At 41.2% G+C, this 26,929-nt stretch overlaps 2 protein-coding genes across 2 annotated transcripts in view; one reads left to right on the top strand and one right to left on the bottom strand.

Moving 5' to 3' along the window:
* LOC141913074 (asparagine synthetase [glutamine-hydrolyzing]-like) overlaps window positions 1-26,929 on the top strand; it is a 164,671-nt gene that overhangs the window by 39,338 nt on the left and 98,404 nt on the right. The window lies entirely within an intron of this gene.
* LOC141912919 (ALX homeobox protein 1-like) lies at window positions 21,315-26,428 on the bottom strand. Its single transcript, XM_074804348.1, has 4 exons — window positions 26,185-26,428; window positions 24,561-24,871; window positions 21,940-22,071; window positions 21,315-21,665 (listed from the first exon to the last, which is right to left on the bottom strand). Exons 1-4 carry the CDS (start codon window positions 26,426-26,428, stop codon window positions 21,315-21,317), a joined length of 1,038 nt encoding a protein of 345 aa, XP_074660449.1.

Below are 26,929 nucleotides of genomic sequence, written 5' to 3'. Positions count from 1 at the left end.
CCGGACTTATTCTAAGAAAAGAACATCCCCCGACTTGTGCCTGATTTCCAGGTAGGTTGCCACCCCTGCTCAACTATCTCATAAATCAACGGTAAAAATTGCCTTAATTTCCGAAATTTGGGTAAACCGTACAATTTCAACATTCATACATACAAAAGTAATACTGGTTGCGGTCATCGTGGGGCCGGAAAACAGCGGTATTGTTTACTTTCACAATATTCCGCGGAAGCCGAGCCAGCAATTAATTCGTACCGCTCGGCGCCGAAATTAAGACGGTCTAGATTATCATATACACGAGTAATAGGCGTTTGTTTCCACGATAGAACCGCGTTGTCGTGTATAGCGTCGAATTACGGGCCGCGGCTTTGATCGGCGTCGGCGAATGCCCCGCAGAAACGCACATCTGCATTTCGCGCATCTCCTTTGACCTAAACGACGACGGCGGCGCGAGATCGCCCGCCGCCTCCTCAATTCCTTGGATTCCTCGTCGTCGTCGAAAAAAATTCCATACGTGCGAGCGTACGGTAATCAGTCGTGAATTATCATCAGCTATAAGACGCGTTTGTTTAAGCGGATCGCATCAAAGCGCAATTGATTTTTTCTATACGTCGATACGTAAGACGCCGAACTGCGGACTTGCATTTCCGATGCGTCTATTTCCACTGGCGGTTTGAGTAGGGTTCGAGACCGCGAAGAATGTTTTTTTTTCCTCCAAAATAACTGCCGATTTCGTAAAGCCCTACACACGCGGCGCTCGGAAACGCTCGGAAACATGTCCACGTGTCTTGTTTCCGTGTTTGCCTGGCGCGTCGTGCGCGTTAGGCTTAAACGCCGCGATCGCCCACTCTGTCTAAAACGCGGTTAGTTCAATATATCGCGCGTCGTCGGGTTAAATCAGAAGTAATTTCGTTCGTCGAACGAATTAGATCAGTTTCGATCGGACTGGATTGCAAAAAAAGAGAATCGAAAAGAAGACGAGCTCCAAAGCGGAAAATCGTTTCCTAGAAAATGTTCAAACGGGCTTCCGAATCGAGGGCTAAAAATAGCCAAGAAACGGGACGAGAGACATTTTTAATATCGATCGAGAATCTTTCGTTCGAAGAAAGGCGAATGTTATTCGAAAACAAGACCAGTAGGAAAAATATTTGCAATAATAAAGTTCTTCGTGTATTAGCGTATTAGGGGCGTTTGTGGAGAATTCGATCTGTGTATCATGAATTATTATTACTATTATCATTATTATCATTATTATTGTTATTATTATCATTATTCTGTAAAGCGTATGGACTGCAGATGCTGCTTTCACTAATCGAACATTTTTTGAATGAAACAGACGCCATAGAAATATCGAAGAATACCATTGTAATATCATTATTATAATTATCATTGCTATGATAGTAATTATAATGATAATTATTATTATTATTAATTTTACTCCACGGGTTCGCAGAGTTCGCGATGAAGGACTCGCCATCATCGAGATCGAGTTTGTAGATTAGATTAGTATTGTTGCTTTTGTTTTTCATTTTATATCCGGAATTCGTCGACAATTTCAACCGAAAACGATAGACAGCCACCGCCGCGGTGTTCGATTCACCGCGACGATAAACGTGCCGACCGGGATGCAAGTGTATCCGTTCGAGCAGTGTATCCAATCAGGTCCGATTGTTTACGATTGCATTAAAGGGCGTTCGGTTTCAACTCGATGTCGATTAACGGTGTTTGCCCGCGTTTAAAACTCGCTATAGATAATGCGCTCGTATTCTATTGAATATTATTGAACATTACTCCACGATCGGATTACACTCGCGCGCGCCAGAAATTATGCCCGTTTTCACCGAGAACAATATCGAAATTTCATGGCCTTGTTTGATCGCTAGGGTCATGATCTTTTATTTTATGGCCTTGTTTGATCACTATATGGTTATGGTCTCCTAATTCAATTAATAACGGCTGATGGCGCCATTCCGCCTGCGCGGAACTCTTGCTAGCAGAATCCGAATAAGGTAAAAATAGCTAGTTTGTAAAATCCTCAATTCCGTTCCCGGCAGGTGTGGTGGGTTTATAATATTATGAGGGACATAAAGTTCACCTCAAATCGATATCAAAATCAACCGATCGAAGCCAATAAACTATATAAATCAATCAATGAAATAGAAAAGAGGGACGATTTTCTATTTGAGCATCAAAAATATTTATGGTCAATAGGAAACTTTTAAACGGAAAATATACAGAAGCGCGTGTCGTTTACGTGGAAGCTAAAATTCTATGTTCTAATTCTATGTTGTTGAAGTTAGACGGTCTATAAGTACCCGTTTACTTCGTAAAACTAAGAAAGAAATTACGAATCACTTTTCGAAACTTTCGACCAATAAAAACAGTAAGCGTCGATCGGTTGTGGCATAGATTGAGTAGACGCCGAATCTAATAGGTATTTGTGTGGACAGTATCGTTTATAGATTTATACCGACGCTTCGAGCTCTTTACTTCTTTGAACGCGAATCAATATTCGTGAAATATGACAGAATACTTAGATGTAACACTTAGCCTATAAAACAGACAACCCAGAAATTTGACGCAAGGAATTCCCGAGTACATACGGAATCGGCCGAACATTTCCGATCGCGCATACCTTTCTCGTGAACGTTTCATTTGATTATCATCATCAAATCATCATTTTTGAATCGTTAATTAGATTATCGATTATCATCATTCAACTATTATCTTTGTTATTCGCCGATCGGAAGATGAATTCCCGAGTACAGCCGGAATCGACCGAACATCACCGACCGAACGACCGTCTGTCTGTCTGTCCTTTTAACTTACGGACGACGTTATTCATAACTCGCCGAAGAAAAGCTACTAATCATTTCGTGTGGCTTTTATCGGCCGAGAATCGCGATGGGGATAAAACGGGAATCAATTTCCAATCATCCGCCCTAATACCGCGTCCCGTCCCGCGCGCACGAAGTCGTCTGGCCGGGCAACTGAGTATACGCGATGACGCAGCTATCTGTCATTAGCGGCGCGGATTGCGTCAATACGCCACTAGCTATCGGAGACTATACTATAAAGGCTATCGGTCAAGAACTGCTTATTAGCCATCAGTAACTCACTCGATTTTTCGGCCTTTGATTAAGTGTCCGGTATACGGTTATATCTCCCGTAACAATTACACGCGAAGATCACGAGAAGCCTCCACGTATGATAGAGAAAAAACAACGAGGCGACTGAAGCGTGTTGTGCATAAACATTCCTACTCATGAACTATCCTATCTTAGAATCGTTTGCGTAATTAATAAATACCCCATGTCACCAGCTATGCCACTAGATGACTTACATCCTCCATAATTATCATTCATCAATTTTGCCCCTATACGCCATTCTTATGGTTGGAGTGAAATGGATATCGATTTTCGATTGAAATTTTTATCTTAATTCTAAAAAGAAAATCATAAATATCATTTTAGCCTCCGCGCATGGCGCGAACATCGGAATATAATGTCTTATGATGAACTCAGATTCATCAGCTTCATTATTGACCTAGAATTTCAAAAGTTATGGATCGATTTTACCGAATTGAATCTGAGAGGAAATCCAGCATTATAAGATATCCTTATTCATCCTGACAATACTAATTGTATAAAGGATGTAGAAATACATGCATATGAATAAATTATGTAGTGTCCAATGCACGATAGCGCCACCTGGCTGATTCAAGCGGAATCCTCGCTTGCCACACACTTTCGAACACGGAGAGTACTCGTTAACTCGAGGCACGTGCTCCGGGTACGTTTCAGCCGATTGCCGAAAAAAGAGCAGAGTTGATACGAGTAAAGCCGCGCAGCAGAACGTCGCTCTAATCCCACCAGGACCGTTCCGAATAACGCGTTGAAAGCGAACGTGTTCGGAATCTAGAGCTTCGAAAACGCGACGGAACCGGTCGCCGAATGCACCTGCGGACCGTGATTTTTATCCATATTTCATGAAAGTTTTTTTCTCGAAAGTTCGGCCATCGTTTCAGATTGCATTCCGCTGTGAGTTATATTCGAGTGTTCATATCACGACGCGTGACAGATTTTAAGTGTTATGTTGATCGCGCGCGCGCTCGCTTGATGCGATGCGTTGGAGTGACTCGATCGTCTTAAGACACCCCCCGGGGACCCGATTGTGCCGTATCGTCACTTCCAACCGAATTACTATTTCATGACCCGAACAGACTGACGACAACTCGTCCCGCGAGGAATCGTTCGGTGCGCGCCTCTGAAATGGTTGCAGTTTTTCGCGGACAGTAAATATAGCAAAAACGAAATTCACGCTTAATCTACTGCCTTGTGACACTTGCGGGAAGCCGCTGGTTCCGGCTTAGGACCAGTTTTTGGTTCTTTAGCAAATCTAAAAACTTAAAACCAGTCTAAGATCATTGTGGTTTTACAACAAATCTACGAACTTAAACCCAGTCTAAGTTCACCTAGCACTTAAGACCGGTCTAAGCTCATTTTGGTTCTGTTACCAATCTAACGACTTAAAAGCAGTCTAAGCTCATTTTGTTTCTATAAAAAATCTAAAAACCTAAGACCAGTGTAAGCCCATTTGGTTCCATATAATCTAACAACTTAAAACCAGTCTAAGCTCATTTTGGTTCTGTATAGCCAATCTAACAGCTTAAGACCTCATTTGGTTCCATAACCAATATAACAACTTAAGACCAGTCTAAGGCATTCAAGGCATGCGCAGCTTGTCCATTAGAAAATACCATCATCGCAACCTGTTGAGCACAGTGCAACAAAATTCTTTGAAAAGAATTACGGTAACATTTGCCATTTTGAACATGCCGCGAACGCGGAAGCATGGAATTCACATTTCGCGGTCCAAATAGGCAAAACTTTCAATCAATTGGGCGAGTACAGCTTTTTCTGACTGATAATAAAAACCGCATCCATTTCCTCAAAACGGAAATTAATAAATAGATATGAAACGTCAAATAGAAAACAATAGTTCTGCGTTTGTCTATGACAATCAGTATCTAGTTTACCGACGACGGGGTGAATATATTACATTAGTTTAAACGCGGCAATGCAATTTTTCGATTAATCAGATCACCTGATTGGAAAAACGTTTCCAAATCGAATCACTAAATCACGGCGCGTGATAGGTCCTATGTGTGTAATTAAGCTTTTCATATGCTATGAAAACGATACCGTGGCAAGCGAGGAACGGGGTAATCTGACCCGCGTTAGAATTTGGCTCGAATCTGGTCCAACGTAACGGGCTAATCTGACCCGTGCTGAAATTTGGCTCCGACGTTATTGGTTGGGCCAAATTTTATCCGCGTCAAAAAAGTACGGTTTCATTTCATTTGGCACCATCAGACGTGAACGGTCGTTCGGTGCCAAAAGCACTCGATCGCGGCTCTATAGACGATGAGTGAAGTGAGATTTTTCGCCAAAATCTTGTTACTCTCGAACCGACTCGACGCGGGTCGAACGACTCCTCCACGAATCTATACTTCAAAATGAAAATTACGACAGAAATAAACCTCCGTTTTCCCCCGCTTTATATCATATTCGCATTCCACCCCACACACGAGTTGGCGACGAGAAAAATTATTTTCCACTCAAACGAATTGTTGCCTCGGGTTTGAATCGACGTGTGAGACGGGCGACCGTTTTTCGCATGGATAGTCTCAAATCTGAACAATGCGAAGACTCGCTCAACCCTTTCTCCGCCTTCCCACCTCTCCCTCTCGACTAGCCGCGAATTATCATCCTTACGTCGTAACCCTAACTACTCGAGCGGCTCGACGGAGGTAACATCGTTGAAAATGTTTTTACGGTCGACATCAATTTGCGTAATTCGCGCGTGAAATGTCGACACGAGTGCTTGTTTTACTGTAACGCGCGCGGTCGATGTGGCAAATAGAATCGGACGAACGCCAGTCAACCCCCCGACAATTTGATTCGCCGGTCGCGCTGGGATTCGCCGCTAATGGACGACGGCGTAGACGCTCGAGACCTTCGGGTCACTTTTCCCCGGCGTAAGCGGCCACCGGGGAATTTCAGTTACCGACAACGCGCGGACCGCGGTTAAACATAGCAACCTATACAGATATGCCGTTTGCGAATAGAAACAATGAACTCATAATTTTCAGGATTCCGCTGGGATACCGTGGTTTCTCGCTGAGCAAACGCGGTAATTAATTAACTTTACTAATACAGACACGGTCGTCATTCTTATAATGTCGAATTACTTTTATGCGCGCAAATAGACGTTAGCAAATATAACGCGTGACCGTTTGGCGTCACTCCACCGGGGGCCTCCACACGACGCTCGTAAATCGCTCGAAAAAATCCCTCGCGTTATTTGCTACCGAAATGACGTTCGTTTTGACTCACGGTGCAAGTCTTTGTCGCAATGCGCTGTCATCGATGAACGATTTGAATGAATATTTTGCCGATTGAGGAGCTCAACTTTTCATTAAAAAAAAAACACTCAATCCTGTCCAACTTGCTTTACGCGCGCGCGTCTCATGGCGGGCTCCGGCGTCGTCAAAATCATCACGCCCACTAAATAACATTGTCCGCTTTCTCCTTATCTCGTAATTACATGACCATGAGACTAGATACGACGTATAGTAATAGCACCAGCAGTGATCATCCATCATTTCTAAATCTGGACGCTGTCAATTCCAAGGTCATCAATATAGGCCATATATATCGTATATATATATATATCGTATATATATATCGTCAAATTACTTTCTGGACTGAATCGCAATGGGTGCGGATACTGTTATGTGATTTATGCTCAAACGTTGAATGAAATAAAAAAGCTTTTTATCATCTTTTTGAAGTTGAATGAATACGGATTTAAAAAGGAAACGCAACTACGCCTGTTCTGAGTCGCTCGGGGAACAACACTACGATCGATATATCCTTACTGAATACCACCAATTATACATTTCTTACACAATCATACAATCTAAAACAAATTTATTTCGATCGCCCCAAAGAACTAGTTAGAATTTGCTAAATTGGTTGAATATGCTAGAAATAATGAATTCTACATTTATGAAATCGATTTGATTTTCCAGGGCATTGTTATTTTCTGAAAAGCATTAGTATCCCTGAAAACAATATGAGTTAATAGTTATGTCCCCAGGTTACCTTGTAAGCTAAATTCTTTTCCTATGTATTCATATTTTCTTTACATGAAACTCTATCCTCTTCTAACTAGAAATTTATCATTTTTGCCGAATTTTGCTCAGCTCTCTTGTCAAAAAGTAATGATGATGATAATACTATTTCATTTCTTTAAAGCGCTTCAGTTTAAAAATCAATTCGAAGCTCTTTACAACAAAAACCATATAAAATTGACACAATTAGTGAAATCTGTAATGATAGAATTCTCTGAATCGAAATTTTTTACCGATGATCTCATACTAAAAAAAGCTGATACGTAGCCCTGATGCCCCATATATAGACGACGAGCACAAGACACAAAAAGATCTTATATACCGTGAAACTCTGTACTCATCAATGGTTCAAAGAATCTAATTTCTGTAGAATGTCTGGTTTGTTGCGCAGGGTACGCGGTTATTAATTCACTAAGATATGAAGGTGCCTGATAGTGTACAATTTCAAGGTTTTTAAGATAAAAAGTCATAATTTCGTAAGATTTTAATTGAACATCAATCGATGTAAATGTCTGGTAATGCGTAAAAACAACGGGAAAAACAAATAGATTTGTTATTCTTTTTGATAAGTGATGAAATAGATATTATCATTATCATCACTATTATATTAAAACTAGGGCTATAAATTATGTGAGAAAATTCGAAGACCTTCACCGCGTGGGCGCATTATTTTTGAACTTCGCACCGGCGGCGATATCTACATTACTGGCGCGCAATATTCAATCGATATAGGAGATGATTCATTCCGACCATTTGACACTTAAAAACACATTTCAGCTGTTTTCACACGAGTCTAGTGCTTCCATCTCGGGAAAGGTGTTTTCGCCTGTTTGAAACATCGCGCGCGTTCATGTTCAATCGCGCAATATATTGACATCTACTCTAGCCACCCTGCGGCGAGTGAAGCGAACATTTTCATTTACCCGGGTCGACACCCATGGAAATTTTATAACTAAATATATAATACTCCCTTAATCAGAATATTTGGTTTTCGTTGGCAACGTTTTGAACTTCAGAGAAACGCGCCCGCGAGGCCATATTCAGTTTGCTTTGGTCTTCGACGGAAAAATCCAACTCAGCGATAGTTCGACTTCAAGTTGAAATACGATCACAAATCGTAATTCTACAGCACTCGATAAACGCATTGCATATTATACACAAAACATCTAAAGCAATTGATTTATATTTGAAGTGTATCATTCTATTAAGATAATATATACATGTACGTATTTAACTACAAGTCAGATGAGCAGTGTCCACATTGAGAACAACTAATCACATGCAATAGTGACATTTCGGCTCAATTCTCAGAGTCTTTTTCAAAGCTAAGACGGTCGTGACGTTTCGACTTAATCCTATGAGCCATGTTCAAAACTCTGGATATTTAGACGTTTCGACGCAATTCTAAAAGCCCTTTTCAAAAATAAAAAGTTAGTGACGTTTCGACTTAATTCTATGAGCCATGCTAAGAGAGACGTGATGCTTAGAATCAATTTCAGGAGCCATTTCCAAACCTTAAGAGAGCAATGGCGTTTAGACTTACTTCTATGGGCCATTTCCAAAACTAAGAGAGCAAAGGCGTTTCGACTCAACTTTCAGGAGCCAAATCCAAAACTCATTTGGTAATAGGTAATAATGCCAGGTGTAAAAATGCCGGAGGATTCATTAGAAATACTGAACTAATTCACGTTTATTCTCACGCTACGTTTGTTTTTCCAATTCTGCATTGTCTTCAAGCGTATTGAGTTTGCGTCCAAGCTCGCAATAAAGTTTTCATATTTACCGATACTTCCATGGCGATGCACCGCACGCCCGGTAAACACGAACGAAAACTTCGCGACGGAATTACGATATTACGGCAGATAAGTTTTGTTGTTGTGCGCGCCGGTGTGATAATTAAACGAATTTAATCCGGCACAACGCGTGAACGTGATGCGCGCACATTCACAGCATCGATACAGGTCTCGCGTTTCGGTTTCCAACATGGCATGTATCATGATAGCCAGAAGTGAAATATATACGCAATGCTGAAGTTTTTAGCTGGCGTCAAGAAAAAATACACGATACAACATCAAAGAATTGATAATAAAACGTATTAATTATTTCATCGAGGTTCTAACGTACGTAGTCGCAGCAGAAAACTGCTCACCAAGGAAAAACCTTAAAGGATGTATTTTTTTAAGTTAGCATCGATTATATTTTGTTTCCTGGTGGTGACCTCAGGTTAGGGCGTTACCGTGGTAAGGAGAGGGCCCTGCAATCGAGAAGCAAGTTTTCGAAGAAACCATCGTAAATTCCGATCTATCCCGTTCGAATCTATGGATAAACGATTCACTATTGTTCGTATTCGTATTTCTATGAATAGACGAACATGCCTAAAACTTGAATTGACATTCAACGATAAAGTGATTTGATCTGGTTACGACTTTCTCTCCTAACCATGTAGATTCTTATCTTATCCAAGATTCTTATCTTATCCAAGGCACCCCCTTATCATAGGTATAGGCTTTAGGCTATAGGGGATGCCATATCGAGGGTTTGTAAATCAGGTTTGCAAATTTACAAACATTGCATATTCTAAATCGTTTTCTATTTGTCTGACTACTTAATGAAAATCTGTAAACTTGAATTGAGAATTAAGCGCCGTAAAAATCAACGAAAAATTCATTTGATCCGCGATCCGGTCGTGCTTAACTTTCCTATTAACTATATACATTCTTTGTCTACGGCTAGGGCTATCGTCTTCACAACCAACGAGAGGCATTTTTATGCCTACTTCTATGATCTCTTTTCCAGGGCATCCCTTATCGGTACAGCCTTTGGGCTCGAGTATGTCCCGACAGGACAGGTTCGCAAATTTACAATTGCGTATAAATCTTACACGTACATCGACTAACGAATCGTTATTATTATACATTTCAGATCAATCGGAATTCGGAGACGAAGGCGGCCAATTTTACCAACAGCTTCAACGGCAAGCGGCGCCGAACTTCGGCGGCTCCGATTCGGACGTGTTCTGCCCGGGACCGCGCTGTCCGTCGAAACGCGGACCTCAAATGCAAGATCGACAAATACGAAACGTTTGCCCGGGATCGAAATGTCCGCTGCTGTCGACGTGGCTCCACGTGAAGCGACGAAGCCAGTCGTGAATCGGGCGCGACACACGAGACAGTGAAAGACTTGGCGCCGGGTAAATGACGACGGCGCGCGCGACACTCGTTTCACTAAAAAAATACTTCGTTTTAGTAATAGTTTATTTTCGAACACCACCGACTTTCTGTTGTGCGTCCGAACCTGAATATCAACGCGCGTATATTCACGAGCTCGTTTTAGGAGGCGAAGGATGTTCATTACCTTGTCATTGGTTTTTATTGAATTTTTTTCTGCGTGAAAATTTTAGAGATTTCAATATCAAATCAGATATCCGAATAATCTAATGGATTATGAATAGGTTATGTTTACGGGATTATTTTCACGAGATCAATTCCAAATGAAGGCATTCCGAACAACTAACGACCCGGAGCTGGAAGTTGAATACTAAGATCGACGAGTTTAAATGTAAATCTTTCCAATACGCGGTGTATATACTTGTTATTATATCGCCAGAGCTTAAATTGGCCAAACTTCCATTTCAGACTTAAGTCTATTTCGTCAACAAATTTCAATATCGTTTATGTATCACGTAACTCGGTAAACAACGATCCTCCTCCTTGTGTCGTATTGTTATAGAATTAGATCATTTCATTTCACCGTCCTATCTTAGCACTACATTTACAGCACTATATCATTGCTTCATAGTCGTTACGTATCAATCAATAGGGTCTTTACTATTTACTATTCATAAGGGTGGTGTATGATGTTTTGATTCCTTTTTTCTAAATTGTCAGCCAACAACAAAATATCGCTTACGAAACTATATTCTCTCTAAAAACTTAAAAGTTCGATAAAATCCTCATTGACGTTCATCGCGAACTTATTAGGTCAATATGATTCCTGCTTTCAAGTCGTATGATCGTAACGAGTCAGCCATTCGAAGATCGAAAATAGTTCCTGAAAATGTTTACTCAAACCCGGCTCTAAAAGGTGTGATCGCACCGTTTGTATTTGATGAAGCGATTTTGAACGATGCTCTCTGATCGACCGCGATTCCAGTAAACGTAACTAATAGTCGCTCGCGATCGAAGCTTAAAAGCGCAGGCCAGTGCAGAGGGGAGTGGGAGTTCGGAGTAGCGAACGGACCCCCTAAAAAAGTGCCCTTAAAAAAGTCAGTGTGTGAAAATTCGGGTCAAGATTTTTCGAAATTTGGTTACAATTATTTTTGGTGGAAAATGAAAAGTAATCATTCCGTAAAATTGTCCAATTACTTAATAAATCAATTAGTCAATAAAATAAGTAACTGACGAATGTTGGAGATAAATATTAAACAACATTCAAATCTTAGAATTATAGATGTTGTTAAAGATTAGGTTATCGATATAATCATATTTAAGATATGTCCTTTTTCAATAGGAAAGTGCCCCTTTTCACGGTGAAAAAGAGTGCTCTTTGTCTTGAAATAGAAAATAGAACTACCCCTCAAAAATGCTCGGCACAGGAATCTGGCGCGGGAAATCTAAAAATCTAAGCTTCGCCCAGATCCAGATACAAGCCGTGTTTCGTTCGCTAACTCGGATGTCATTCAACCTCTCGATGTCTTGTCGTGATAACATCTCTCAAAAACCGCAGCTAATTTTCACAAAAGCGCGTGAGGTTCAATTTCACGCGATTGTCTTTAAATCTGATACAATCAATTATATAACGCAGCTATAATACAGAGAGCTCGGCTTCACTATCCCGAAACAGAACGACAAATTAAAACGGATGCGATCACACTGCATTCGGTATACACGTGGTCGAACAAAAATCAACCACACGCGATCTATTGCTATCTTCGATAATTCAAAATATCGCGGTATCGACTAGAACCAAGTCGTAATCGGTTTTTTGTTGTTGTTGTTTTTTTTTCAATTTAGAATATCGCCTTAGTACATTAATAGTAACTCGATCCTGAAGTAATTTTTTCGATGTGTAATAACGTAATCGTCGCTTATATTAGAAACACGATGATTGCGTTTTCTGCATTATTTTGTGAAAACTACTACTACAACAACTACTTGTAACAAGATTTAATAAAAATGAAACACATTTCAAAATATTTTTGTCAGAACCAGTGTTTTGTACTGTTTTTTTATATGCTTCATACGAATGGTTTCCAGTGTTATCTTGGACTTTACGAGAACAGCCGAGGACCAGACCGATCATGACATGGGGCAACCTTTGGAAAATTCAAGCCCCGAGGACCGTCAGAAAAAGAAGGATATTCACTACTCACCCATAAACACAACTGAAGAGGAAAAAATACACGACATCGATACAGCGGCAGTGCGTTTAAAATCCATTTCCGTATCACATTTGTATATATGCAATATTCATCCAACATCTAAAACAAGAGAAACAGAGCTGAATATTGAAAACCACAATGTATCTATAATTTACAGCACTCTTAACAAAGGGATGTGTCGACTTTTTTTAAATCTATAGCAAAATTTATGGAATTTGACATATTGAGAATCCCACAATAATAACGTAAAAATGATATAAAGTCCGAAAATGTTTCTCTTTTTGAGATAGTAGTTTTATTCAACGTTTCGACTATATTCTAATAGTCATCTTCAGTCAGATTTCGAATTTTATATCATTTTGTTCGTTATTATTGTGGGATTCTCTCTACATCGCGTCAACGCAGATCCATAGTGTTTTGATCTTAAAATAGGGATTGTCTCCGTTATTTATTAATTTGGTTGGTAAATTTCGTTTGATTTTTCGATTGAGTGTCCCTTACAGACCCACCACACCTGCCGGGGGCGAAACAGGGGGTTTTAACGATGGTCATAATGAATTAAACTTAAAAATTGTGGATAGAAATCAGTGAAAATACAAACCAGCGTACAACGACCGTCATAAACAACGGGAACATGAGACAATATTTCATAACCAGGGCGGTATTTAGCAGGGATCAGGGGGTAGTTGCTCGCCCCCAGAATATTGTTGTTTTATCCTGTCCTTTTTCGGGTTTCTCTACCCCCTTAAATTCAAATGCGATAGCCCTGATACGGTATATGGAAATATAGATCCATCAACTCAAGTGTCGAGGCACTAACATAAAAAAACTAGCGGATTCCGGATTACTCCACATAATAGTTTCCTTTTTCAATAAAAATGTAAGCTATTGATCGCAACGCGTTTCTACGCAAATCTTGCTCGAAAACGTTTGCGAAGACATTTTGTAATCTCTGTCTGATCTTAAGATCTTTACCGGTGTGACCAGCGTGTTAACGCAGATACATTCATTTTTTTCCAACGGAAACGGAAGATGACATTTCGAACTGACCTTATATACAGACACATAATGATGTACATCTAATACTCTAGAGCCGTAAAACACTGGCTATAGATACGCACAATGATAACATCGATTTAGAGCGTGAAGTCCCATTCTAAGGATCTATTTCAAGAAATGCAGGTCAACGGGGAAAAGACGGCCGTTTTAAACTGGAGTCAATTTAATTTTAGTATTCAGCTTCAATTCGAATCATTCGAAATTGCATTTATCGACTTTGGGGGGATGAAAAAGCCGGGATTAACACGTCGACTGATAGTGCCCACACATAGATTGACGTCGGCGACTGGCATCGTTTTCTTTAAAAGCCTTTTTCCGAAACGGGAAGGGACATATTCGAATTCAATTCACCTAGATACGATACGCGCGCGGTGTTTTAAGAACTCGAGGCGCTGCCACGTCAAACTAAATAAAGCGTCGAAATTCTGACGACGGCTTAACAGTTTTCTTAGTTTCAGTTCCACGAGTAATCATCGGAGCCAGTTCCACTAGTGATCATCGGAGCCAGTTCCACTAGTGATCATCGGAGCCAGTTCCACTAGTGATCATCGGAGCCAGTTCCACTAGTGATCATCGGAGCCAGTTCCACTAGTGATCATGGGAGCCAGTTCCACGAGTGATCATCGGAGCCAGTTACACTATAGTGATCATCGGAGCAAGTACCACTAGTAATCATCGGAGCCAGTTCCACTAGTGATCATCGGAGCCAGTTCCACTAGTAATCATCGGAGCCAGTTCCACTAGTGATCATCGGAGCCAGTTCCACTAGTAATCATCGGAGCCAGTTCCACTAGTGATCATCGGAGCTAGTAAATATTCTTATCAACGATTTTAATGATATTAATTCAGGAAAAAAGGTAGAAATTTCGGAATCAGATAAATCGTAGATTATAAATACGTTCGGTTCGGTGACATTTCGAATTCGTTTCACCTTGAATGCATCTATAACCGAGTCTAAATGGCCTCGGCGCGATTCGATGAAAAGAAAAAATCCATTTCACTATAACTGCTATCAATAAGCGGCATCGCTTTAAAAAGTTCTGTATAATAAACTTGATTCGAAATAAAAGCCAATATCGACGAATCGAACGTTTTACTGAATGCTGTAAACGCGTTTTATCGGAGTTCTCGCGGAGAAAGCTAAATACGAAGAATTATTAGGTACGAAAAAAAAAACTACACGAACACACACGATCCATACCGCGCGCGACGTGCAATCGGAAACCCTTTCTCGACTGCCCATCAACCGCGCCGTCATGTATACACACCGGCGACCTGCTGTATTTACGGATGTAAAGGATAATTGTCGACTTACATTCGACATCATCGAAAATATGTCATCATCAGGATTAATACGGCGCAATATACGAGCCGCGATCGGGGAATAGAAGCACGTAAGACTGACCGCACAGATGCGACCGATAATGCGCGCGATAAAGCGATCACCGGCAGCCGACGCATGTCAAAACCGATGCATATCGATGTCTCGCGAATAGTCGCGATAATGGCCGGTTTTTATCCAATAAACCGCGCATCAAATTTACGACGAGGTTTTAGTTGTTGTTAGGCAAATATAGCGACGCGTGTCCTTTTTGATTTGCGATTGTAGTGTATCATTTGATTCGGTTTTATGACCGTTACGTGCGCGAACGGCGCTATGATCGCGTCGGGAGAAACATGAGTAGCGCGAAACATCCCGCAACGTCTCGTCTGCTGACCGAAATCGTAGACGATTCGACCGTGCAAAAAAACGACGACAACAACAACGTTCGTTCTTTTTGGTACCGATTTTTTCTAAACAGGGGCGGATTTACGAGCCTCAGTTTTGGGGTCTCGGGGCTCATTTGGAGGCATTTTTTAGGGTGTATACGTTATACGGTTTATACGTTAACATATGATAAAGCAGTAAAATTCAATTCAAAAAAGAGCAACTAGCAACATTTCAGGGTTTAGCGGATCTTCAGCAGAAATCCTTTAAAAATAAGAAAAAAAATTCTGTTTTCATTTCTACGGCTGATAATTGATGAAAGCTTAGACGCCGATGGTCTAAAAAATATATGATAACCCTTCTCTCAGTTAAAACGAGGGATTTTCTCGCGCGCACATTTTCGCGTATATTTTCCATTTTGAAGAATCGAGAGTTTCTCTCTATAAACGTATTTTTAGACCGCGCTCGGTGTGACTGACGTGAAATCAAAGCGATCGAAAACAGGAAAAACGATCGCGCTCGCTCACAAATACTGCGAACCGTGTTGTTGACACGTTTTAACATTTGGATTCGGTGTTCGTTTGAAAATTCAAAAGAATAAACAGAAACTCTATCGAATATCAACGATACAATTGAGTTGATACAAAAGCGGAGCCCGAGGGGTCAACTGGAAATGTCGATTAAAGGTAGCTATGAAATGCTTCCCGATCGCTTTGACGGGTATATCGGAGAACGTAACGATTTCGGCGCGGTTTCGGATATCATTCCAAATTAAAGCGGTGCTATTTCGGGCGTTGTTGAACGCAAAACAGTTATTTTGTGTTCTGCTACATTCTATAGCTATTCCGCATCAGCCGATTGTCAATTTCGTAGTTCGTATTCGTAAAAGCTTGCGCAACAGACGAGGCGAACTTTCACATGATCACCCCATTCAGAATGATGTCATTATTTCGGGGTGGATCCTAGGTCTATTTTTGTAGATATTGTGACGCGTTTAAAGGCATTTTCTGATAACTATCTAAAAAACATATTTCGGAGGCGTATTAGCGATAAAAGTCTCGACGTTGAAAATTCCTGAATGGATTAGATACAAATCCTCAGATCAGAAGTTTAGAAGTTTAGAAGAAGTTTCAGGTTTAGAAAACTGAACGATTCCATATTGACAAGGCGGTGAACATTACTTCATGAAAAGGGCATGAAAAGGGCAACTCATAAAACATTTGAGGGTCTTATTCATGCAAAGCCCACGAGACCCCCTGGACCCGCGCCCGTGTTTGTAACGGTAGGATAGATGCCCTCTCAAAATATGTACTGCGACATTTACATGGACGTATAAACTAGTTTATTTTTTACGATAAGATCAAACACAGCTGAGTGTATTTCTGAATTAGGCCGGCAGCAGTTTTCTAACCAATCGAAACCGCAGAGAACTTTTGAATTTTTTGTCAATCTACGGCTCGATTTCAATAGCGCCGACTCGCCGGCGATGACGTGGCCGATATAGGTAATCAAATATGCATGATGTAATATTTTGACGTATATCCGAGTTCAGCCATAAAGACAATTCACCCGCCGCGCTGCGAATGGGAAACGGTGGCAGTAAATCTCTTCTAACCCATCAGAGAATATACTACGACACTGCCGGCGGCTTAAAAATGCCATCGTGCCGCACATTGCGGGAGAGACGACAGAAACCGTCTACTAACCTAACTACAAGGAATAAAAATTTTTGAGTCGAAATTCTAAACGTCGAATACAAACCATTGGGAAAGTGTTTTTTTTTCTTCACTATTTGAGGGATATTTTGTATATCGTCGTTACAATACTCAGAGCGTTTCATCAATGGTTAATTCAGCCCGTTCTTTCCGCGTGAGAATTATAGCCCTGGTTTCTGGTGTAAAAACCTATATAACCGGTCCGATATAATGGCTTGGCTGACCGTTCCGACCACTCAGGACCCAGTTCAACGGTAACTGTGAGTAATTTAATGAAAATGACCTTATCCTCACACTCAACGAGTTTTAACTGCAACTGAACTGGCTACAGGGCATTGTGTCCTTATGTTCGAAAGAACTGATATAGAAATTGAGAATCGAACACTGATATAACGAGAGAGATGAAGTGCGAAAAGTTTCCTTAAAGCTAATAATAATTGATTGATTCTACGTTTCGACTTATAGTCATCTTCAGGAATACTGAAAGTGTTCATTAAGATGTGGTTAACTGGCATACAATTCTGTCGCCTTGAAGATGGCCCAAATTGCGCGAATAATCTATGTATTACTCATCGCCCCATTGAGTCAGTTATGTATCGCCGCGTTACAAAACACGTCATCAATCCACTAACATGGCCTACGATTAATCCACCGCCAAATCCCGATCCTATTTTCGTCGATTCAATTAGCTGCGCGCCAATATTGAGAATTAACGTTATTGTTCACGCGAGTTAGAAATATGAGCTACGAGCGACTAAAACCTGCATGACTTTCATATAGAACCACAGTGGCAGAGCTAACCTGTTTCTGAGTACTGACCGGTTGTCGGAGGGCGCCTATATAATCGAAGATTTGGAATTGTTAGGGCTCTAAGATGCAATCCGGGCACATTTCAGGCATCAAATCTATCCCTCTTTCCATCCAGAAAATGTAGCATTTTGACGAACGATTACCCATACCCAAGAAAGATTATTCAATGACCATTTTGATAACATCTACCAGAACTTGAAAAATAGAATAGCGCTTTACAAACGTGAGTACCGCTCAAGCAGTAGTAGCGCTAGGCTGGACCCGCCCCCGACACCCGAATAAAGTACTAAACACTATTTTTCGCAAGAAATTGAAATCATTTTCTTTTCATAATCCAATTTTTCGCATCGAACTGATAAAATATAGAAAACAGAAACCTGTCAAGCGAAAATGGTTTTCATCGAGTAGAGTAAATATACAAATATCATCAGGAATAAATAAATCATTAGGAATAAATCGAATGTAATCATGGCAATCTACAGATACTTCCAAGATAGGCTACGCCTGCAGAAAAAAAGAAAATTCTTCAGAACTAACATGCGTGAGAATGTTACACAATAAAAGGACTATATGGTTTACGTTCGCGGAAGCGTTTAATGTCCAAACATTAATCCGCCGAACGGAGGAACAACGATCGCCGAATCGCGTCGCCTCCGACGAGCCTAAAACTTCAGTTAATTATAAATGGGGTTTTACTACGGATTCTTAATCGCTATGTTGCTGCCGTTAACGTCGACGGTTTCTCTGCGCATATCTCGCACGAGTAGAAACCGATAGCGCGTCCGTCGTCGTGTTGTGATGAACGTAACCCGCCGGTCGTTTCGCCGCCGGGTCTCGCGCTATCTTATCCGTTTAATTAGTCGTTTTTCGTCACGTTTAAAACGCAGCAGCCGTGAAGAAGATTTGTTTTGTTAACGAAATTGAAAATCGGCTCGAACGCGCCGACGTATTAAGCAATTCAGGGGCGGATCCAAGCTGTATTCCACTGTATTCCAGAAAATAGTCAGAAAAATCTGAATAACATATTTTCTACTAGCACCTTATCTAACAGGTCCAGAATGCATTTAAAACATACAAGGGAAAAGAGTTGTTTTTCAAATTTTTTGGGAGGAACCCCAACCCCCCCCCCCTTTAATGAGCTTCGCCACCGCCATCACCGGCTGGATCCGCCCCTGGGCTCGCTCGGAATCGGAACCCGAGGACGCAACGTTGTCTTCGGGTCGAAAACAACCTTCGACCCGAAAAACATAATAAGAAAATGGACGACATGATCTTAAACCCGTAGAGTAAATTCCAAATCTCAAAAATCAAACCCCTGTTTCGTTCACCAAGAACTGATCTAGTGTCTGATGTCCGGCGGTTGGTTACGCCAGGATCGTAGAGCGACGGAGATCTCTGTGGAGACAACCATATACTGCCAGGACTGGGTGAAGTGTGGCGGGAACACCGAATAACTTAACAAAATCAAATTCGATCGATTAAATAGATAAATAAGGGACAATTCCCTATTTAAAAAAAACAACGAACAAACAAACAACATACAATCTTTCACCAGTTTCCCTCGGGTATGTTTAGATAAACTTAAAAGCGAAACAGTTTTGCCTAATGTTATTTGTGAACAATGTCGATAAAGATAAGTGAATGTAGCTTGTGGCTCAAAGTTATTTTTCATCGCCGACACAAATGGATCATTTCCGTTTGAAATCGTAATATTGTTTTTGGCAGGAAAACGTGCGTTAAAATCATTTTAAGTAAATCCTTCTCGATTTTCAAAGTTGGAAATTGTATGTTTCGCCGTCGAGCGGTGTATTTATCGGTGCACGTCCGCGGGGCCTGTCAAACACAATGACATAACAGTCACTTTTTAGACAGTGTATAGGCGTGACGCGATACCCCGTCACAATATTGTTGCCTGTATAATCTAATTTCCTATTAAAGTCTGATTGTATCATATCGACGAATGCATCTACTCTAGGGGGTATAAATTCAGTAATGCGAACCCGGCGGGTACCCAAGAACATGGCGCCTGGAACTTTAAAAAGGTTTATCTTTAGGCTAAGGCCGTTTAATGAATATGGATTATTATCTCCGTTTAAATTTCTTTGCAAACCAATATTGAGCAATATAGCAAGAGTTCGAAACGATCTTTTAATTTTTCATTTTCATTCTCCATAAATCAGTTCTGTTCTCAATCTTTTTAATTTGTATATCTAGTGGGTTTCAATAATTATTTTATCTATTCCCCACGTTTGAGTGTAAAACGAACTATCCAACATCCTTATATTCTCCGTGGTGTACGAAAGAAACGAATGCTGAACCGCGGCGTATCTTTCTACAAAGCAATCGTGACGCTGCGCGGAAAACGTTGAACTGTATCGAGGGGCAGTTTTGTACATCAGCTTCAACCGTTTCAAGATACATCAAGATGTACCAGGCGTTGCAAATTCAACTATGAGAAAATGGCGGGCATTCATCAGAGGGTTGACGGCAACGTGCACTAAGCCCGGTCGTAAAGAACTTTTAAACCCATCCATCGATTATGAATTCCAGTTGCAGATCTGGGTGAACGTCCAGCCGACATTTCAATATCGCGCCCGAATCCATCGAAAATAACCTCAAAATAAGAACACCAATAGGCAAACATTCATTTTACACATTTATATCAACTTTCTTTCAACTTTCATTGCAAACATAATATATACACACGCATATTGTATTGATATTAATTTTTATTTCTGAAATATTCATAAAGACCCGTGAACCTAATACGCTACGTCAGTATAATCACCATCTACGCGTGAACTCTTGGAAGACTTTGTCTCTTTTTGTGCCGTTAGTAGTAAACGTGTTTAAAATCCGGGAATCACCACACACACAAACATCTGACCGAGACGTCTTCAAGTTGAATCAGTGGGCAGCTGGTAGTAAGCACACTTGGGCCGGATGCTACATTCTTCAATCGCATTCGATCCTAACGTAAAGGGACACAGCTAACTCCATCGCGTACCGGACTGCGGCAAGCGGAATTTCACCAGAATCCGCCAGGTGTCGCCAGTGTACAGTACGACGTAAACGCTCGATCCTGCTTTTAACTAAATTTCTTTTGAATCTAACGACGATAGTCTTCTCAAATTCTTTGTACGGCGAACGAAAGTCGTGCCACATATGAACTCTGAAAATTATTCCGAGTTCATCTAGTGATCTTGTGATCTGCCTGATTTTTGGATTGGAAGACCGAAAATTGAAATCGAAGTTTACCGAAAATGAACTTTGATCAAGTTTACGTCTGTGGTCTACATCTTGGTTTTTACACATCATACTGGTCACGGCTTAACATTTCTATGACAGTGCACACAAGATTCCAGTGTCTCCATCTTACGGGATAGCCGATACGCCGGTACCCCTCGCTACCACCTCCCCGGATACCACAGATTCAATTCTACGACGCTAGTTAAAATGCTGCGACGTCACTACCGAGTCTCTGAGAGTCGGTAAGATGCCCATAGCCACGCTGTGTTCACGAGCTTTCAGTCGCAATGTAGCTATACTGGAACTCCTACGACCAGTGTCCACGCAGCCTTCGACTGTCGGTGGAAAAGTGTCCAATTGGCGCCCGTATCCCGGATGCGTCTGGGGCGGCGGCGGCACCACGCACGTGGCGCCCCCTAGTGACGCGGGCATTATACCGTTTTGTGCCAGTCCCATGAAAGCGGGCATGTTGTTATGAGGGGTCATACACGAACCAGCCCCGTTATACTGAGCGGGCATCGATACCTTTGTATTCCACGGATTCTGCATCTGAAATCAAAAGTAATTTATTAATGTATTAAACATTGTACCCGTATTTCAGGCAAGTAGTTTGACATGAGAAAGGCTATTTTTCCATTCAATTCTGCTGCCAGGGCTGTAAAACCAAAATAGGCCGAGACCGGTGAACTCTGCTTTGGAATCATCAACCGGCCCCAATGAATCCTTGCGTCCTCTCGACTCCAAATCAAAAGTTACCCCGAAACTGTGAGTAATCGTCATTTGGACGATTACCCCGAGTTTGAATGAAACTCGACCTGCTTACCTGCGGATACGTGACGGGACACGGTATCGGGATCTGATCGTAAGGCGGTGAACCGGCCATCGCCCGCATGTTCTGCAACTGTCCGAATCGTTCCCGTTTTCGCCATTTCGCCCGTCGATTTTGAAACCAAACCTAACGACAACATAAAAAAGAGAAGAATTCATTGGAAGGCATTGGACGGATATACTCGATCGGTCGGGCGTATATAATAGGGAAGTTTTCAGTTACCAGGCGCCATTTTGAGGCGGTCCGCGGGTCCCGTATTGTACAGATTGTACAGACAGATTTTAACAGTTTTTATAATAAAACCTTTGGCGCGATCAATTGTCGTCTATCCCCCTTTTGCCACTACAATTTAAGTTATATATCGTTAGAAAGGTGACAATTTCTATTTTCTGATGGCGTTTATTTCATTTTTCTCGGCTGCAACATCTCGGCGTCACTTTTAGGAAGGCGCCCAAAATTGGTAATTTTATCTGATTGGCTGTAACTTTTTCATTGCTTTGAGAAACAATGTAGAATTTTTCACTGAAGATAGAGTTTTATCTGAGGAACTATCAAAAATGTGTCAATATTCATGGTTTTAACGTAAAATGTTTCTTGTTCTGCGTTCGGATGTTTCGCGATTTCGCGCATGTGGAAACTTTAAGAAGCTTTCCCCGTGTATAACAGCCGAGAACGAGCGCGGCGCGTTAATGACTTAGCTATTCTCTCCGTAAAGTGGCACTAATTAAAATCACCTTCGCTCTTCTCGGCGAAGCACCTGTGTGTGAGTTGTGCGCGTTCGAACATCATCGGAGATAAACTCGGGGAACGATGCCCCGAGAAAAGCAGGCGTATATAGATTCTCAAATACCCTCTCTCTTTCCCTCTCCCTCTCTCGGCTTCATCGATCCTGTTATCAGCGTAACCGATGACAGTTAACCGCCGCGCCGTATAGAGAGCCGGTGCGGGCAAACCGAAGTTCGCAACTGTATTCGCTTCAGATAACAACAACGAAAAGATACATTTTACACCTCATGAACCGTCAATGTTACGATCGTCGATACTCCATAACTACGGCTGAAGATGATATTCTAAAACGATGCCTTAAAAAATCGTCGCCAGCAGTTTGAAATAACTGCACATTTCGAAATGTTGTCCTTCCTACAGGGGTATCTTAGAAAAAGTTATAAGATAACGTTTACGTTTAATGATTCATTAACTATAATTGAAATCTTTTAGGAAGTAAGTTTGGCAGACCTGGAAGTTTGCTCGAGGATGTAATGTTAATATGCAATGATAAGCTGTGTTTTTGATGGATGTGTTTTTGAATGGCCTTGAAATCGGACCCGAACCGAAACAAGAACTATATATGAATTGTTCCATTGTGCATATTGATTGTTAGTGCAGCTACGTATTTTCTTTAAATGAATCTGGGTTTTGTTTCAGAAATATCCAAATAGTGAAAGCCTGTGATAAAAGTTCTCGCTCTACCCGCAATTGAAATCAACGGTAATCAATATCAATATCGGGAAAGATAATTAGGTTAAAAAGATGCATTTCAAATGTAGCTTTTCGACGTAAAGGTCCACTTTATATCGTCATCAAATACACGCCCTATTTTATACCCATCGAATCAACGCATTCATCATCTTAACACGTATTACAGGTCCGCTTTTTAACGAGTCAGTTTACAAATTCGATTTGGCTTCGTACGCATTCTCCGGCGATATGTTAAATCATTCTCCCGGTTACTGATTTTACGGAATAGTAGTATTACGAGGAAGCGCGCCCGAGTAGCCTACAGCTACAGATGCTCGAAGCCTGGTATAGGTTTTCGAGCGCGCATAATACGATGCACGTTTTCGCGCCTTTCTATGATAGAACAAATCGCGGTATACACACACACGTACTCCGACACGAACGCTTCCTTGTAGCTAATTTCGAGTTTGATAGATTTAATTAACAGGCAAGTTAGCCCCCAATCAACTATACCGGTTTCACTATTAACTAGAACTTAATTCAATTTTCCGGCGCATCGAGTATTAGGTGAATCGCGGAACAGTTCCGAGGGTTTTAATTTCGACCTTAGGAATAAGTGAGATACGATTTTTTTTTACGAGGATTACCGCAACGAAACTCGTCGCTTGTATCCGGAGTGAACTTTCAAAATTATTTGAAATATTTCTAATTGTTAAGTATTCTACACGTAAACAAATTTCGCGGTGAATACAGGAAATAGGCTTTCAAATAATTTCAAAATATTTTATGTGTTTATGATTTTAGGATGCCTCTGCTTTTCTCTGGCTGACCTGCTGTTATTTTACATCGGTTTATATATGTATATACAACTATTGTCATTTTGTGAATCGGGAATTCATTTATGTAAATTATTCAGGAAATAAATAAATGAATAAAAAAGAAATAAAAACGTATTGGATTGAAATAAAAATATTGGGGTTTCAATTGGGAATTAAATGAAACTGAATTGGTTCAGAACCAGTGACGTGTTTAATCGGCACCCAATTAGGTCAATTCTTCTTGATTTAGTGTATCAAATTCTAGGTATCGGGAGTAATCATTAAAGCCAACATATTCCTAGGAAGATAAGAGGGGTTTCGGGTGCGGGTTTCAGTTACCTGAACTCTCGCCTCGGTCAGGTCGCATCTGAGAGCGAGCTGTTCGCGCGTATACACGTCCGGGTAGTGGGTCTTCTGGAAAATTCGCTCCATTTCCTCCAGTTGGAAACTGGTAAAAGTCGTGCGATTGCGACGTTTCTTGCGCTGTATGACGCAGTCCGAACACTTGTCCGAGTCGGCGTCCAGTAACGAGTCCGGTTTGACGTCGCACAGCTCGGCGGCGGCGACGGACGCACCGCTGCCTCCGTCGCAGAACTTTTCAGATATGCTCGACAAACTGGTCTCCTCTTCGGCGTCGAGCATCTTTTTATCTGTAAAAATGAAGGATGAAATGACTAAGGTAAATACATTTCAATGCCGGCTCGGGTCAACAGATTTTCTCCGTTCAATGATGTCTAATAAATAAGTTCATTTTCAATCGCTAAAACGTGGAATTTCAACCTATATACCTATACAACTAAATGGGTACGATTTCAATCTGAATTTTGTTTCGCATAATTGTGGGCGAAAAAAAACAGTATATCTTAACCTATGCAACTATTTCAATCAGGGACCATCAAAAGTGTGGTTAAAGATAACCGGTGGATAAATACCATAGTAACAATGGACTTTTAATTGCCAATATGACATCATCCACTGGTTAACTCTAACCAACTTTTGAGCAACTGGCCCCAGGAATTGTGTATCGTATTTACTTGCAGACGGAAAAACAATCATTCTCATAAATCTCTGAAGTTCTGAAAAAAACCGTCCACCACGAATACCGAAAATCCCGGTCGAGGTCTACGCTGGCCCAGCACTATATGCTGATAATATTATCATTATCTAACTACAGAGCGCCATATTTTCTCGACTAACAACGAGAGATTCCTAACCAACAACACAAATTAAAATTGATAAGAAATAACAACAAATACCGATAACAAATCCGCGCCGTCTTAAAACGATGCTAAACATTGTATTCATTTTGTATACGATATCGTTTTCGAATGCTTACATTACGACGTGTAATGTTTAATTATTTCTAACAGGCAGCCAGTATCGTGTATTATAGGCCTAGAATATTCCGACTGACGCATACATTGGACGGAGGCCACGTGAACAACGGATAATCATAGGCTCAGATTCTCGGGCGGTAAATGAATACACGGTAAATCGTGCATTTGATCAAATGATCTTTTTCTTCGATTTCGTACAACAAAGTTATGTTATTAAGGACAAAATGATGTTGAATTTATGAATTCGTTGGGTACCAATACGATGATATAGTAAGTTAATTTCTAGCCAACAAATTCGTAACTTTTTTCCACCATACTAAAATCTAAGGAAAATGAAGTTCCTATACTTCAAATGGATCATAAATCCAGACCAGGCTATACCTGATATTTCTAATTCTAATAGTTTCCATCCAAAATGAGAGTAATTTGACATCGAAAATAGTAGTTTAATCGAAAATGAACAAGAAATCATATTTTGATTTTGAGAGTATTTGTGGGACTAGGCTTATTAATGAATGAGTGGAAACTATAATCTCAAACAGTATTCGCAGTCAGTAAACCCCCAAAAATTCAAACTGAACATGGGTATCATAATAAAACCCGCATCATCAAAATCGGTTACTTACCCAGTATCGAGTTAGCGTCCGGTTTCCGCGTGCCCAGTATTTCGTCGATCGTGTGCTGGTTAAGAGCCGCGCCCGGGGGCAGCAGCGGCGGGCGGGTCGGGTCGACCACCAGCTGCACCGGACCGCCGCCGGCCTGTACGACGCAGCACTGGCCGGATTTCACCGCGTCGATGACGGCGGCGGCGGCGTTGTTGTTGTTTTTGTTGTAAAATAACGACGCATCGGCCGACAGGCTCGACTCCATCTGAATCCGTTATATCGCAGCGCGCCGTGTTACAAAACGTATCGATGTTCTCCTGAACGTAAACAAGTGTAATTCATCCACCGTCGTTGCTTATCCTTCAACTCGCTAAAACCGTAAATGCCCCATAATCGCACGGGGTCTCCCCGAGCTACAAGGTTTAATTCCGACCGAATTCCCAGAATCTTTAAATAAAATCCCGCAACAGCTATTGATATGCCATTAACAGACACAGAACGGCCGACTCGCAAAAAAGTTCCAAGTTTACTTGTCTATGTTAAAGTCACTTTAAGACCGGCGAGTTCGCGAATTTCTAAATAGAATCCGAGACAACAGCGATGAATACGCTATTAAACAGATAGAGCACGCCCGATTCGAACTCTCCTATGCCTAAGTCACTTTACGACCGAGTTCGCGAATTTCGAGACCAAATCCTAACACCACGAGTAAACCATCCGGATACGCGTCGTACGGTACAGCCTGGCTCACGCGAAAGATGTTTCC

This window comes from Tubulanus polymorphus, chromosome 11 (genome assembly GCF_964204645.1).
Source record: "Tubulanus polymorphus chromosome 11, tnTubPoly1.2, whole genome shotgun sequence".
Lineage (NCBI taxonomy): Eukaryota > Metazoa > Nemertea > Palaeonemertea > Tubulaniformes > Tubulanidae > Tubulanus > Tubulanus polymorphus.
The sequence above is the reverse complement of the archived record's forward strand: the minus strand, read 5'-3'. Positions and strand labels throughout refer to the sequence as shown.

Excerpts from the sequence above, each read along its gene's own strand:
- LOC141912919 (XM_074804348.1), bottom strand. The coding sequence starts at position 26,428 with ATGGAGTCGAGCCTGTCGGCCGATGCGTCGTTATTTTACAACAAAAAC. Across the intron at positions 22,072-24,560 it reads TGACCGAGGCGAGAGTTCAG|GTTTGGTTTCAAAATCGACG; the intron begins GTAACTGAAACC and ends TGTTGTCGTTAG. Across the intron at positions 21,666-21,939 it reads GTCCCGTCACGTATCCGCAG|ATGCAGAATCCGTGGAATAC; the intron begins GTAAGCAGGTCG and ends TTTTGATTTCAG.